General features: G+C 41.4%; 1 protein-coding gene across 1 annotated transcript in view; it reads left to right on the forward strand.

Annotated features, from left to right (window-relative positions):
• Positions 1-734: 734 nt before the first annotated feature.
• csmd3b (CUB and Sushi multiple domains 3b) overlaps positions 735-15035 on the forward strand; it is a 328749-nt gene continuing 314448 nt past the window's right edge. Inside the window, exons 1-2 of the mRNA XM_085791506.1 lie at positions 735-921; positions 1022-2012. Coding sequence (XP_085647632.1) covers positions 1763-2012 — 250 coding nt within the window. The 5' untranslated portion in view covers positions 735-921; positions 1022-1762. The remainder of the gene's footprint in view (positions 922-1021; positions 2013-15035) is intronic.

Below are 15035 nucleotides of genomic sequence, written 5' to 3' on the forward strand. Positions count from 1 at the left end.
TGATGTGTAATTGCTGCTTTGAGTCATATAGATCGCTGTATTTTTGTATGTAATTTGTCATTTCTTTATATAACATCAAAGCATATCCAGTGGCAAGTAACAGTCAGCATGCAGGTGAATTGTACTTTTACTGAACATGCACATGTATTGACAAAAAAAAAAAAAAATCAATTATATGCTATCAGGGACTCAACAGTGTCCCCTCACCAGACCAATATGCTAAAGCGCCTGCGTCTGTCATTCACCACCAAATCCCAACTCTTCCTGGTATTGATTTCATTTCAGAAGACAAGTGGAGCAATGAGCAATTGGTTGGTTCATGTGACTAATCATTAGACATAGCTCACCACATCATGTTAAAAGGTGGCAAGCTCCCACTCGAGTTTTCTTTCTGTTTGAATTTGGTTCCCTTCTAGATTTATTTTAGATTTTCCTGTTTTATCTTTGTTTTGATCAAAATTTGGACTCTTAAGTTTTGGCAAGCTCCCACTCTTTAGTGCCAGCAGACGCCTCTGCATTTTGTCCTTTTCACTCACTGCAACAACAAACAGAACAAAGTATCCTCCGCTCTCCAGCCCTGTGTTTTAAAATAAGCCGTCACCCACCCAAACAACAGCCGGGTTTTATCAGGAGAGTCCATGTTGGACTGTTATTTCCCACTAAACGCACGTGAATGGGAACGGGAGCTTACGAGGAGCACTTGAAGGCAGCATCTCTGTACCGGCGGGTGTGAGGGAAGAGACGCACCAGCCGCTCCACCGGGAGAGAAGACCTGAGTGAAGCAAGCAGAGGGGATGGTACACGTCTCCTCTGGTTTCTGACATCAAGAGGGATTTTCATTTTACCTTCTCCCACGGTGGAGACGTGGACAGAACGAGGACTGTCTCATCAGAACCAGCGAGCTCCGGTTTGGCTTGTTTGGTAAGGAAACGAGAAGGAATGACTGATGGTGATGCTTGTGTTAGAAGAAGTCAAACGGATGAGAGAATGATGAAAGAGTGATTGGTTTTTCTTCTTTCAGGAGGGGTAGAGATGATACATTTTCATCGCCCTTGTTTGTGAGAGGAGGAAAAGAAGGAGAAGAGGAGGAAAAGAAGAGGAAGATTTGACAGACGCACGAGTCCAGAGACGGAGGAGAGGAGGGTTATCCGGCCAGAGAAGAAACACAAAACCTGTTCTTTTCTTTTTTTTTAATGGTAACAAGGAGACTTAAACAGAACAGTGGGGATTTTTTGGGGGAAGACATTTGCCAGAACAGAGGAGACGCATACTGTAGAAAACGGCACGGAAGGAGAGACGTATAAGGAGGGAAAGAGCCTGTAACGAAAAGAGGGATATTTCAGAATTGAGAGGGGATGCAGCCCGGAGGAAGTGTGGATGTGAAGCTCACCCTCCCTCTCTCTCACTCTTTTCCTCGGGAACGGGACGGAATAAAGAGATATTGACGACAAGCATTAGTAAAAAAAAAAAAAAGAAAGAAAGAAGAAAAAGAAGCAGCCAGCGGAGAGTGGATTTAAAGACAGAGGGACAACCTGTGTGTCCGTCCCTTCTCCCCTGCCTCTCTGCTTCTCTCTCTGGATGTTGACTGAATTCATTTTTCGGATATAAAGGATTTATCTAGTCTATGTTAGAAGGAGGAGGCAAAGAAAACGCACGCGTCTCCCCCTCTCTATCTTTCTCTCTCTCTATCTCTCTCTCTCCCTCTCTCTGTCTCTCTCTCCCCCTTCCTCTCTCTCCCTCCGCTTTCTGGATGTGAAGCAGCATGCGGCCCGGTGAGAGCTTAGAGGGCTCGCGCTCGGCTCGCGGAAGATGTATTGATGCTAATAATATAACTGATAGCGGCACGGAACGCTGTCTCGCGCACCCCTCGTCGGCAAAGAGGAGGATGAAGAGGGGGACGACGAAGAGGAGGATGAGAGGGATGAACGGGAGGATGACGGACGGAGGAATGACGGTGATGCGCTGTTTTCTGTGGAGTCTCGCTCTCTGCTCGCTCTCCTCGCGCGCGCAAGGTAAGGGGATGCGACACGCGCGCACACGCACACACACACACACACACACACACACACACACACACACACACACACACACACACACACACACACACACACACACACACACAAACGCACGCGCGCACAATCACGGTTCTGGTGAGACTGGGTGCTGAGTTTTTTCCCCCAATACTGCAGTCATAAGAAATATGCTGCTTCTTATATATGTGTGTGGTGAGGCAGAGAGGAGTGTATGTGTGTGTGTCTGGGCGCGCGTTAGGATGTCTGTGAGGTGTCTGTGCATGTGTGTGAGTTAGAGGGGAGGTGTGCGTGTGGGGTGCGTGCGTGGATGTATGGTGTGTTGCGGAGAAATTGGCTCACAGGGAGGATGAAGGGAGAGAGGGATCGAACCGGCAACAGCCTCTTTCCTTCTTTCCTCATTTTCTGCTTGTTTCAGTTGCTCTCTCTCTCTCTCTCTCTCTCTCTCTCTCTCTCTCTCTCTCTCTCTCTCTCTCTCTCTCTCTCCCTCCCTCCCCATCCCCATCCTTCTCTTCAATACAGCCATTGAGCTGGTAGCCAATAAATATTCTTGCGGTAGCTCTTGGGCTGTGGCAGCGAACGTGAGCTGCTTATACCAAGTGTGTGTGTTGTGGGTGCGAGTGTGCGTGAATTTGTGTGTGAACGTGAGTTGTTTATTGTGATCAGGCCCAAGCCTTACACAGCATTTTATTCCAAATTTCTACTCTCTTGCCCATTCCTTCATTTTCTGCAGTTTTTCACTTGAAAAGATGTTATATAATGCTGGTGTCTCCCCCTTCCTCTCTCCAACACACACTTTCTGTCCTTGCCCCCCCCCCCCCCCAACTCTCTTTCTCGCCCTTCCATCTCCTCCCTCCTCTCTCTCCCCCTCTCCTTCTTTTCTTCAGTGAAATAAAATGTTAAAATATTCACAGTATAGCACACTCTCTGCTGCTTTCTTTGTCTGTCTGCATCTTCCTCTGCTTTCCATTTTTAGTTTCTCTCTCTGATCCTGCTCTGAAAAGCTGTGTGAACACACATATACGTACATGGATACTATATACACTCAAGCAAACTCAGTGCTGCGTCAGGTGGCATGGAAACTAACTGACCATTCATCACTGTATCTTGAGAAGAGGAAGACAGAGGAGGATGGAGTGGAGGGATGACATGCATGGGAGAAATATGAGGAGGCAAGGTGGGAGGAGAGGGAGACAAGGGAGGAGAAGAGACTACCATAAGAAAGAGACACAAGCAGGATTATGTTTCAGACTAAACTTATGTCTGTATCAAAAGTGTTTTATCTAACCAGGCTGATTTTATTAGAAAACATCCAAAGATTATGGATTGAGATTTTGGTGAGGAGATGGCAAGACTGAGATTGAAAATTAGGCAAAAGGCCATCTTCTGTGATTGCTTTTGTGAAGTCTGCATGATCCTTCAGTGTGAGGAGTTCATGTGTAGGCTGACAGAGCAGAAGCACTATGGATTTCTACACTGATTAAACAAATGGACAATGGGGATGTCTAGACACTTGGCTTTGCACCATCCCAGGCTGCAGGATTGTAGTTTCACTCTCCTTCTAGCCTGCTTTGAAAGTTCTATTTTCATGTTTCACCTTGTTAGATGGATGCGCGATTGTGATTTGTGGTGTTTCAAAGTCAGGAGGGGTTTTTCCTCAGGCACAAAAGATCTAATTTTAAGCACTTTTGGGGCACAGATTCTGGCACTGATCTCCCAATGGCTGTGTAGCCTGCGAGAGGTATCAGATACTTTTAAACTCTACATGGTAGAGATGCAGTTTCTTCAAAGGTGGCAGAGGAAGAACTTAAGCTAAATTCAAAGTCAAAAGTCCAATTCCACTTAAGATGAATAAAATGTCAAAGGTAGATAAGGAAGGTGGCCAAGGGAGCAACTAAAACCTGTTTTTTATAGAGAAGCGACTGAACAAAAAGGTAAATAAATGTGTAATTAAATGTCCTCTTATCCATGCTGACATTTCGGGAATCAAGGCTTTGAAAAAAATCTGAAAATTAAAACCAGCCACCATCCAAATTCTGTTATATTTTGTCTGTGACTGGTGAATTAGTCCACTCTTCTTGCCATTGGAAGGTTACCAATCATTGTATGGACCTGCGAGTCTATTGTTAACAAAACAAAACAAAGTAATGAATTGAGCAGTAATAGATTCACACATCACCATACTATTTTTTCAACTTGGATTCACACATGACATCACCATACAGTGCCATTTTTCAGAGTAGTAGCATCTTCTAGGCTGATGGAGGGTTTCCTCAGTCCAGCTTTCTGTGGGGGCTCTCTACAGGTTATAAAAGTGATAATCTTTTTTTGCAATTAAGGTGTGTGCCTAGTGAGAATGTAATTTAGGAAGCATGATGTTGAATTTGTGTCACAAAATTCACCTGAAGTTTCTCTCAAAGTCGGATGCTGAGAAATTGCTGCACTTGTCCTCTGCTCTTCTTCTCTCTACTGATCCCCTCTTCTCTGTTTCATCTGTTCGCCTCCTCTCCACCCCGCTGCTCTGCTCAGCTTAACTCCACCTCTCCTCTCCTCCCTTCTCCTGTCCCCTGCTCCTCGGTTTTCCTCTCCTCTGCTCAGCACTTCCTTCTCCGCTCTCATCTCTACTCTCAGCTCCCTCCCTTACTTTTCGTCTGTCAGATTTGTCCCGTGGCTCCAGGGGATTAATTTGTTCCCCAAACATACTAAATCACATGTGTGTGTGTGTGTGTGTGTGTGTGTGTGTGTGTGGGGTGGGGGTGGGGGTGTATGCACACAAGAAAGAAAGCCCACACTTTTTTTTAACCATCTTTCAGGCATTTAATGTATTTTGTGTTACATCCAGCCTCAAGAATCAAAACAAAAGCTGTGTCCAACCTTCACCTTTGAGCGCCTTTTCAACACCATTTGTAAGATCTGCCTTATTACAGATTTTTACTGACTGTATGGATTTCATCAGCACTCAAAGTACAAATGGCGATTAATCATCTAGTACTAATTATCAATTAGACAGCCAGGTAATCCACATCAGGTCATCAATAGGGTGAGGAATTGTTACTGGTTCTTCTGAAGGCCGGTCTCCAGCATGTGACCACGCAATTAACCCAGAGGGCTAAAAATAGCGCATTTAATTTATATTGACGAGCCATGGAAATGTAGTGCTTTGTTCTTGCAACATAGCTAAATTGAAATTTATCAGTCATCCCTTGGCAGCATCTAGTAATTTAATGCTGGTCATCAGTGTCAAATTGGACAGGCTGTCAGGCGGAGTGAAATGGTCCTCCAACCAGGTTTTATAACCCATCACTGCATATCAGAGATGGATTGGTGCAGTCTGCAACTCTGATGCTGATTATAAGTCATTGATTGATGTTGTCCATAAATATGCCACTGCTAATAATTTACCTGCATTAGTTACTGGTCGAGTATTTTGGTAATCATTCTCTGCTGTCAGGTATCGATTGACATAATATGCACGATTAATGGAATACATGATTGGAGAGCTCAGAGCCATCTTTTTCCCTTTGTCTTTGTGACAAATACTCATAAATTTGCACTTTAAGTACACATGCACACCAAAAATTAGTGCAGCACAGACTCTGTAACAGACATTTAATCCTGTGGTTTATGGTTGGTTTCTCAGGGAGCGAGATGTGTCTGTCGCGCAGTCAGCCTCTTGATCATATAAATACTTCTGACTGACTGAGGAGGAGAGAGGGGGAAAGAGAGAGAGCGGGGGGAGAGGAAGATGTTGGGATGCCAGCCTGAGAAAGAGAGGGGTGGGGAGAGCCATGAGTGTGTGTGTGTGTGTGTGTGCGTGTGTGTGCATCCCTTGGCTTTGATATTAACAGCCATATTAACATATTAACAACCTCTCACCTCTGTCCTCTAATCCGTCTCTCTTCTTTTATCTCTGTCTCACTCTCTGCTCGTGCTTCTGTGTCTTTATTTCCTACTTGTTTTATTCATTTTGGATTGTTGCATCCTCAACTCCATTGTCTTGCCATCTGTCTCTCTTGACTTTCATCCACCTAATCCTCCACTCCGTTTACAGCCTCGACACAGCTAATTTGTAATTACTTGTTTTTCTTGCTTTTCACCTGCTTATAACATTGCTTCTCCTCTCCCCCCCTTCACGTCACTGTCAACGTTGGATGTCAGCGCCGGAAGTTACTGTGACAGTCATGTAGCACAAGGAAACTTAAGGGTGATGATTAGACTGTGGCACAAGACACTGGAGATAATATTCTGGGAAATTTTGTAAACAAATTTTGAAGAGATTTGACTAAGTGTTTTTAGTTTTCAAAATAAAAGCAGACCTAAGTTAGCTTTAGCTGAGACATTGTTAGCATCAAATACTATGCTTCTGTGTACATTTATGACGGTGTTGTATCCAAGCAAAAGAGTTTCTGTTGAATGTAATTCATGGGATAATGGTTGCCTCTAACTGTACGAGCAACTGTGAGTGTGTGTTGCATCATATTTCGTTAATGAATCTGATGAATCTGTGCGCTGAATCTTACGCTTTTGATATTTTACAGCATTAGAGGGCATTTCATTTTCAGTTAGAGCTCTCGCTGTGTAGCCTTTATCCAGTTAATTTGTGCCCTCTGTTCCCCTTTTCTCACTTTTTTATTGCCTTGAAAATGTTACAGCCCTTGTGCTGGGAACTCCCATGTTGAGTAGTGAGCATGCCATGTGTTTTGTTGTATGTGATGTTTCACTGCCCTATCCTCAACTGATTTTTCTCTTTCTCTCCAGCCATCTTCATCCACACCTAATCACCAGTTCCTTTCTCCTGCATTTCTCCACCCATGCTGAATTTGTAATCACCACCTTTCTTTCATCCCACGTCTGTCTCCTGTTCCCTCTCTCCACCTTTCTTTCCCTATTTTCTATCCTCCATTAGTCTTGCCTGTCCTCTGGCCTTCTCCCCTCTCCAATTCCTCCTCCCCCCAGCTCCTATCCTTAGTGAATTTGTTATAAGTGTTGATTGTAATAGGTGGGTACTCGCAGGGTATAGCTCTGTTAATCTCCCATGTGTGTTTCCTCTCCTAGCCAACAACAGCAAACACATTTAATTTCTGCAGACAGATTGCCACCCAAATGGTGTGCTTTAAAATAGCGAGCCGGCCAAATCTACTCATGTATTTCAGACTTGTGTTTCGCCGGCTATGATTTCAGAAATGTCAGCTTGCACATATTGAGCTGCCTCTGGTATCAACAGGCTGTTAAATTGAAAGAAGTGATAATTTTGCCTTGCAAATAAGAACAAAGAGAAATTGGCCTCAAGATGCTGTTCCCAGGTCCCATGGATCCATAACAGCTTTTCATATACAATTGTTTTTTTTCCCCTTCCAAATTTAGTGAAAATGTGGATTCACACAATGGTGTCTTGCGTGTAATAATAATTCGTCATAATTGAGTGAAAGGCTTGGTGGTTTCCTGCTCGAAATGTCAGCAGTGATAACACTGCAGTGGACTCAACTGCAAAGCAATGATGCAATACTAGGATGTATATTTCAAACATGTTTCTAATGTAATTTGTGACTGAAACTCTATAACGTGTATTTCGTCTGGAATATATGAAACAAAGTTCTGGTTGAAGTCTCATAAATTGTGGAGATCCACCATGTTTTTCAGTTAGAAGGTGACTTTTAGGAGTAGAGCTTCTGCAGAACACTGACATTTTATATGTATCGTGCATGCACATTCACACACATAAACACAGACGGGCACACGCATGCTTGCACGCACGCAATCTGTCAGTCTTCCATAGCCTCTTCATTATTTCAAAGATGATTAAAAGTAGACATGACATGAACATGTTGAGTAGGCTTGCACATGCACACACACACAAACTAATAAATATACAGAAATATGTCGGGCACACCAAGATAGCATGTGTTACCCTGAGGGCGTGACCACGAACACACACGCGTACACACACAGGCACATGCACAGGGACAGGGACAGGAGACAGACACACACACAAACACACCCACAGACTCTCTCTGATGCGTTACGAGAAAGGCAGATGAGAAATTAACAAAGACAGACAGTCTCATATCCAGCTGGTGCTCCCTGTTGGTGTGTGTGTATGTGTGTGTGTGTGTGTGTGTGTGTCTGTGTGAGGTGTTCTAATCTTTGTAAAGACACATGCAACACAGCAAATATGGAATGCGGAGGACATATTTCACCTACAATATAGGCATAGAGTGAAATGGGAAATACTCTATATAGGAGGATAGATGGATGGACACATGAACAGCAGTGTCGGTCAAAGGTTGGATCCCCAGTGACAGTCTGTCCCTGTCAGATTGTCCTTGAGGAAGATACTGATGCCCTTAATGTGTGTGTTGCCCTCTGGGGAAAATACATACCATCACTGTCATGAAATCCCTTCAAAACCAACCCCACAAACAGAACGGGACTGGAATAATAAAACAAAATCCAGAACAGAAGAAGAAAATCAGGACATAGAAAAGATCGCTCATAATTATCGCTTTTGAAACTGAGCTCTGTTCTTCACAAAAGCTCCACAGACCAAAACCATGTTGATGTCATGGCAACCAAAGATGAGCTGGAGCTAAATAGATTTGGTGGCAGTATTGTCATCTTGCCTTTGATTTGTACCTATTTTAGTTATCTAGCTGCCAGCTTTCTCAACACCCAAGTATATGTATAGTATGGATGTAATAAAAACAAAATAAACTCATGTCAAGCAGACATAAATTAATTCTTTAGGTCATTCTGAAGTCAACAAACAGATCAATTTACATTAACTGCAAATTATTGTTCTTAAGTGTGTTCATTAAATTAAAAGTGTGAAGTTTTTTTTTCATGTTGGCATATGATTCAGGAGGGTTAGACATTGAGATTTTTGTAGCTTCCATGGTAATAAGAATGATTAGAGTAGAGACTAAATAACTGGTATAAGCCATTATCATTAAAGATTAATACAATCTAGATCAATTAACAAATCATTCATCTGTAATTTTACTCAGGTAGGCCAATCATAACTGTTAGTTGCAAATAAATGAATGCAGCGCACATCCTATCCAGTGAGCACTGTCATAAGTAATAATGTGCAAATGATGTACCTGCAGTGATAATCTGTGCTCATGAATATGATAAAGATTTGATTAATGACATTACTAATGATGTGCTGTTCTCATTAGAAACATTACACGATTTGTTCATCTTAATTTAAATCATCACTAACTCAACTTTTATTTCAGTGCAATCATCACATAGTTCTACTGTACAAGAACCCAGTTTCTTTATCTGTTTTCATGAGAGTTTACTTTTAATAATTTTCATACTTCTCTTATATCAAACATCAAATGTTTTATTTAAGATTGTTGCTTGGATGACCATGTGGACATTAAGACCACACTTACTAATTAAACATGTACTGTTCTTCATCACTTCATTTTTGACTAAAGCAAACGCTGAACAGGATTTGTGCCAGTGTAGGTGTGAGAAAACATCTTTATTAGGTACAGTAAAATGTTCATGCATTAGCTGCAGCTAATGCATAGAGCCTAAAGGGACTTATTACTGAGCAGCCACGGTAGTTATTTTTGACAATTTGATCTCAGTAGTAATTATTCTCATGTTTGCAGAATAGACTAATTATTTGGATTTTTATGTGGTGATGGTAAACCCAGTCAGGACAGTACAGACAGCTGCACAACAAACACATATTCAAGGCACACAGACACACAAGCATGAAGGTAATTTGATTAGTCAGTTTGCTAGACAAATGAACCCTCTGTGAACTCAACACCATTCTTTGTTGTCAAATTGAAAAATCTAAACCTTCACTTTTCAACAGTTTCGTTGAACATCATTGAAGGGTGAATATTGTGTATTTTGAAAACGATTTATGTAAGGCACTGCAAATTCTTCATTCCTGAAGATGGAATTTATAATCATCTTATTATTACAAAGTATGTGTATATACGTATACTGTATATAAAATCTGGCACACATGGCTATTGGGAGGGAGGGAGGGAGAGAGGGACAGCGGGGGTGTGTGTGTGTGTGTGGAGACCTGGTGTGTGATGACAGGTATGCCCATGTGCCCCAAACCCACAGAAACATGGCTGTCAGCAGACATCACACCCACAGCACCACCTAAACACATACTTACTGCTGTTATGCTCATGAGGACAGTAACATGTCTTATTATGATATTATATTAGTTCCCTGTCCCTTGTTCATGAATAATGTTTGTGTGGCCGCATGTCTAACCAAGACAGTTAGTATAGGGATTATTATCATTACTATAAAAGTCTCATTTCTGCTCGCATGCGTATGAGCCTCTTGTAGTCTTGGCTTGGAGTCTTAGAGCTCTGCAGGTGATGCATTTCCTTCCTGAGTGATGATGTATTTCCATCTTAGACTTGCGCCTTGGGAGCCTTTTTGTTCTGTTGTTCATTCTGTCTATGTACGTGTATGTGTCTCTCCGTGCGCAGGATGCCCCTCAATGCATGTGTGTGTGCACGGGTACGTGTGCAGTTGTCTGCTTCATTCTCAGAGAAGACTCATTTCCCCAGCAGGCCCTGTCAGGCTGTTTCTGGGTGCACTCAGTTCACAGCTGGAGGCTACTGCTGTCACCTGCTCTCCTCTCCTCTCCTTTCCTCTCCTCTCCTCTCCTCTCCTCTCCTCTCCTCTCCTCTCCTCTCCTCTCCTCTCCTCTCCTCTCCTTCCCTCTCCTCTCCCCTGTTTTCCATTATCCACTTACCTTCATGTCAGTCACAACATTGGAAAACTATGTACCTCCATACAACACTCACTGATTCACTTTTGTGCAGCTTTTCTACAAAGCAAGTAAAAGTGACAGGGAATTGGTCCTTTATAGTTGGCAATAAAATTACTCCAAAGAGACTGTGCAGCCAAACGATTGCACTGAGGGTCCAAAAGTCCTATTTTTACACCAGTATTTAGTGCAAGTCTTCACTAAAATTGCTGTTGTCAAAAGCTTTCATGCTTGGGTGGCCACCAGCATGCCCCAAAAAGGAGGACACCTCTGCAGGGCAAGCAGGGGATGGAAACCAAAACAGCTCTAGCCACAGCTAATGTGTGTGTGTGTGTGTGCGCGTGTGCGTTTGTACCTTATGTACACACACATATGCTAAATATCTCATTAGCAACAAAATGGCCTCTGAATATAGACATACACACAATCCCAAACCATTTTAATCCTCAAAATTGTGAGCAAAAAAGAAAAAAAAGGACACACAGTGAGCACATGGAAAGTGGAAAGGGATTTATATGCTGATAATCATATAACAATAATTTGTTTTTTCCATTTGTAGACCTGTGAAAGGGGCAATATAGTTTGTATCCACAGTACGTCCCAGAGGTGACAGCATGCAGACTCTGTCCAGCTCGCAGACAAAAGCTCAGTAGGGTGTTGCAGTGGACAACAGTAAACGCTTTGATCTTTGACACTGGCCGTCTGTTTGTCGCGCACCCCGACCCTGTGCTGCTCCCTCTCTCTCTCTGTCTCTGTGTCTCCGACTGTCTCCCTACCTCTCTCGCTAAGGGTCACCAGGTCAGACAGAGAGCAGATGCTTAACCATACGACCACAACCAAAGCTGACACCGCAACACGCACGCTCCCATTCTGTCATCTTCCCCTTTGCTGAATGTATTTTGTCCCTGGAAGATATTTATCACCAGTTGTATCGTCCATCTTGGATTGCCTGTTAAATCCACAGAAGAGAAGCAAAGAGGTTCAAGGGGGAGATCTAAGGATTTTAGGTAGAATAATTAATTAATTCACAGTCTAAATTTTGACATGTACATAAATGATGAATCAGAGGTTTTTGCCGTAAATTCAATCAATGATTTCACGTTTTCTGGTAAATTGTTGGTTGGGCTCCACCTGCCCCTCACTAGGGCTGAAAAAGAAGAAGTCTGTAAGGGAGCCTCTTCATCACACGCCATAGTGTTAGCTTTTGTCAGGCTTTTTACATCCATCATCCCACTTAGAGGGCTGCACTTTGGTTTAATAAGTGTCTTTAGCTAATGAAATATGTCACCCTTAACAAACTCCATCACTTGTTTGCATTTGTTCTCTGATAAGACAGGTCCATGTGAACAGCCCCGGCACAAACAACATAGATAATCATTAAGTTAAAAGATGCCTTTCTTCTTTGGCAAGCTTCCTGTGATACACTTTGTTTCTGTTGCGTTTGGTGCCAGTGTTCCTCTAGATTTTATGTGATTTCACAAAAATAAGGCTACAGTTAAGCGGTTCTTTGGCTTGAAAACCATGGTAAACAATTTAATTTCCATTTTGTTGCTAATAGAAAATCATAGTCATATTTCTAGTTCAGACTAATGGGTACAACACTTTTGTTTTCCCTTAAAAAATGGATTCACAAAATTATAGAGGACAAGAAAATTCACTAAACGTACATAGCTACAAGAAAATGTTAAAAGTCTGATGGCAACACACAACACAATACAAGAGAAAAGCATAATAGTAAAAACTAAGTATATTAAACATCACAGTACCATCATATCTTTTCAACATTTCCCTTAAAAATTTTTTTCATTATGTGCCACAGAAATGTCCTAAATATGCCCACAAACTCCCACTGGTACAAGTGATATGGTCTCATACTGTAGCAACTCCCAGCGTTACCTAGTGGTTTTTTCACCTTGCTGTTGCAATCTTCTGGAGGTAATTTACTGTATATCCTCCAGCAAACAAAGGAGGCAAAGGGCTATTCTAAGTACTTGTCAATGTCCACATAACGGGTAGAGGTTGAGCTGAAATGAGTTTCTGAGATCAAAAGAAACAGAACGATAAAAGGATAAAAGGGATTGAAAGATAAAAGGATTTCAGTCAGACTGGATCAGAATTGGGCCTCTATAGAACAGAAATCAACAAAATTACAATCCATTCGACCACGAGGAATATCGGACTCCACATATGTCATGAAGGTCACTGTGTTCAAAAGACATTTGTCTCAACTCGACACAAATGATCAGGTTTAGTTTGTACAGAATCATGTTAGTGTCACTGCACAAAATCTATCAAAACATCTCTGCTTAAAATATTACTGCAGTTTTCCTCTTGCTTTTTTTTATTTATCTGGTTTATCTGTCTTATCAAAGACAATGGTCAAAGAGGCGATGACATCAGGAAAAGAAAGACAGATGGATTGAGGAATTTAGAAATCTCTTTTTATAATCTAATATTTCTATAGTCATTATTTATTTAGGTTATATGGACTCTGTTATGTACGCCCATTGACATCGAGTGTGTGAGGGCAACATTATCTTAGCGTCAAATGTAAGTAAATTCTGCCTGCAGAGCGTCTGCCCGACCAGTTTGTTCGATCTGAAAGCCTCTGCAGCTGTAAATTAAATCGGCTGGGAACATCTAGAAAAAGCCAGTCACCAAGGTTTAAATATTAATTTGATGCCCTTTGCATATGCATGCAGTATTTAACTTAAATGACTGTACACATTTAAGCACTCATGTTGCTCTGGTTAAGCCATTTCAATTACAGTTGAGAATACAGGCCAACTGTTGTCACACATTGAAATGGAGGAGGATTAAGGATTAGGTGGATCATCCATTAATTTGTTAGTTTGTCCTTGGAATGCATGTAAGGCACTGTTAATTGGAGTTTTTGGAGAGGGCTGCATCCTAAAATTTTACACAAGATGATACAATCAGGGTTTACAAGTCAAACCAAAGTTATGTACTGGTTATTGCTTGTTGACTTGTCGGATGCAAATGAGTCATCCAGTTGCAAATATTATTATTTTTTATCCATGCAAGGAGAAAAGGTCTGTTTTCTCCATAAAAAAAGATGAACATGTGGATTTATGTGTCAGCTACATAGGTCTTACTGACCTGTCCACTTCAGCCATGGGAGGCAATAACTCAGATTAATAATGTCTTACCTGAAGACATTCCTAATGATTTGCACAGCGCAGCACATTTATCCAGTCATATAAAACTTTAAAAACTATATTTGCTATATTTGCTTTTATTACTCACAAGGCAATTATAAACAACTTTTCAAATTACCGGAAGCAAAATTATTAAGGGTGATAGATCTATTGTGTTCCAACCTTGGCAGCTTTCCTACGGCTTTTGTGCATGAAATACAATATACACCGAACAAAGTACAAGAGAGGGCATGAATAAACATAAAGTCAATTAAGATCAACAAACCTCTGCATATAATGTGAGCATAAAAATTGTCATTTTCATTTAAAAAGGTATGGAAATTAGTTGAAATGATAGAAGTAAGACAAAAGCAAATATAAATGAAGTCTCAATGGGTCTTTCAAATCACCGAGAATGCAAAAGAGGAATAATGATCAAGCCTTGAATTTTTCAAAACTGAATGTCTGGTATGAGTCATTGGCATAATCATAACACAATGACATTTACGCAGTAGTTTATTTCTTCCAGGGACCATGTACTAAATACATGAATCACATACAGAGAAGAGAAGCCTTGTACCAGATTTACTTGCTTGCTATAGTTTCCATTTGCAGTGTTCTATTACACAGGAGTTCACAGGAGAACTTTGTGTGGTTGAAAAACAAATCTGCAAATTATGATAATCGTGATCAAAAGTAATGAAACAGAGATCTTGGAGATTGTTACCTTAACTCGTACTCACTGCTTTGTGTGTCTTGATTCTTGGCAATGGAAATGAGGTTCCAATAAAAAATTCAGTCAGTTTTAATCCTCTGTGGTCCCGTACTGTGCCACCTAGACTGATTCTTGCCTTTGACCTTGCTTTGTCTAAGGCAGTTTAGGCAGCAGACAGCTACAGTGAATCAGGCTTTTCTATAGATTATATGATTATATGTTGGAATAAAAACTAAAACCTTGAGCTAAATAAATGGGACAGACCAAATGAAGAATGGGGTTTGAATAAATTGATATTTGCATCAAGACACTCTTTAGATAATAATACAATGAAAATACATTTTATTCATGTGGGCCTTTCAAGACAT

The sequence above is a fragment of the Trachurus japonicus genome, chromosome 11 (genome assembly GCF_045865225.1).
Source record: "Trachurus japonicus isolate A0001 chromosome 11, Traja_1.0".
In the NCBI taxonomy this organism is placed as follows: domain Eukaryota; kingdom Metazoa; phylum Chordata; class Actinopteri; order Carangiformes; family Carangidae; genus Trachurus; species Trachurus japonicus.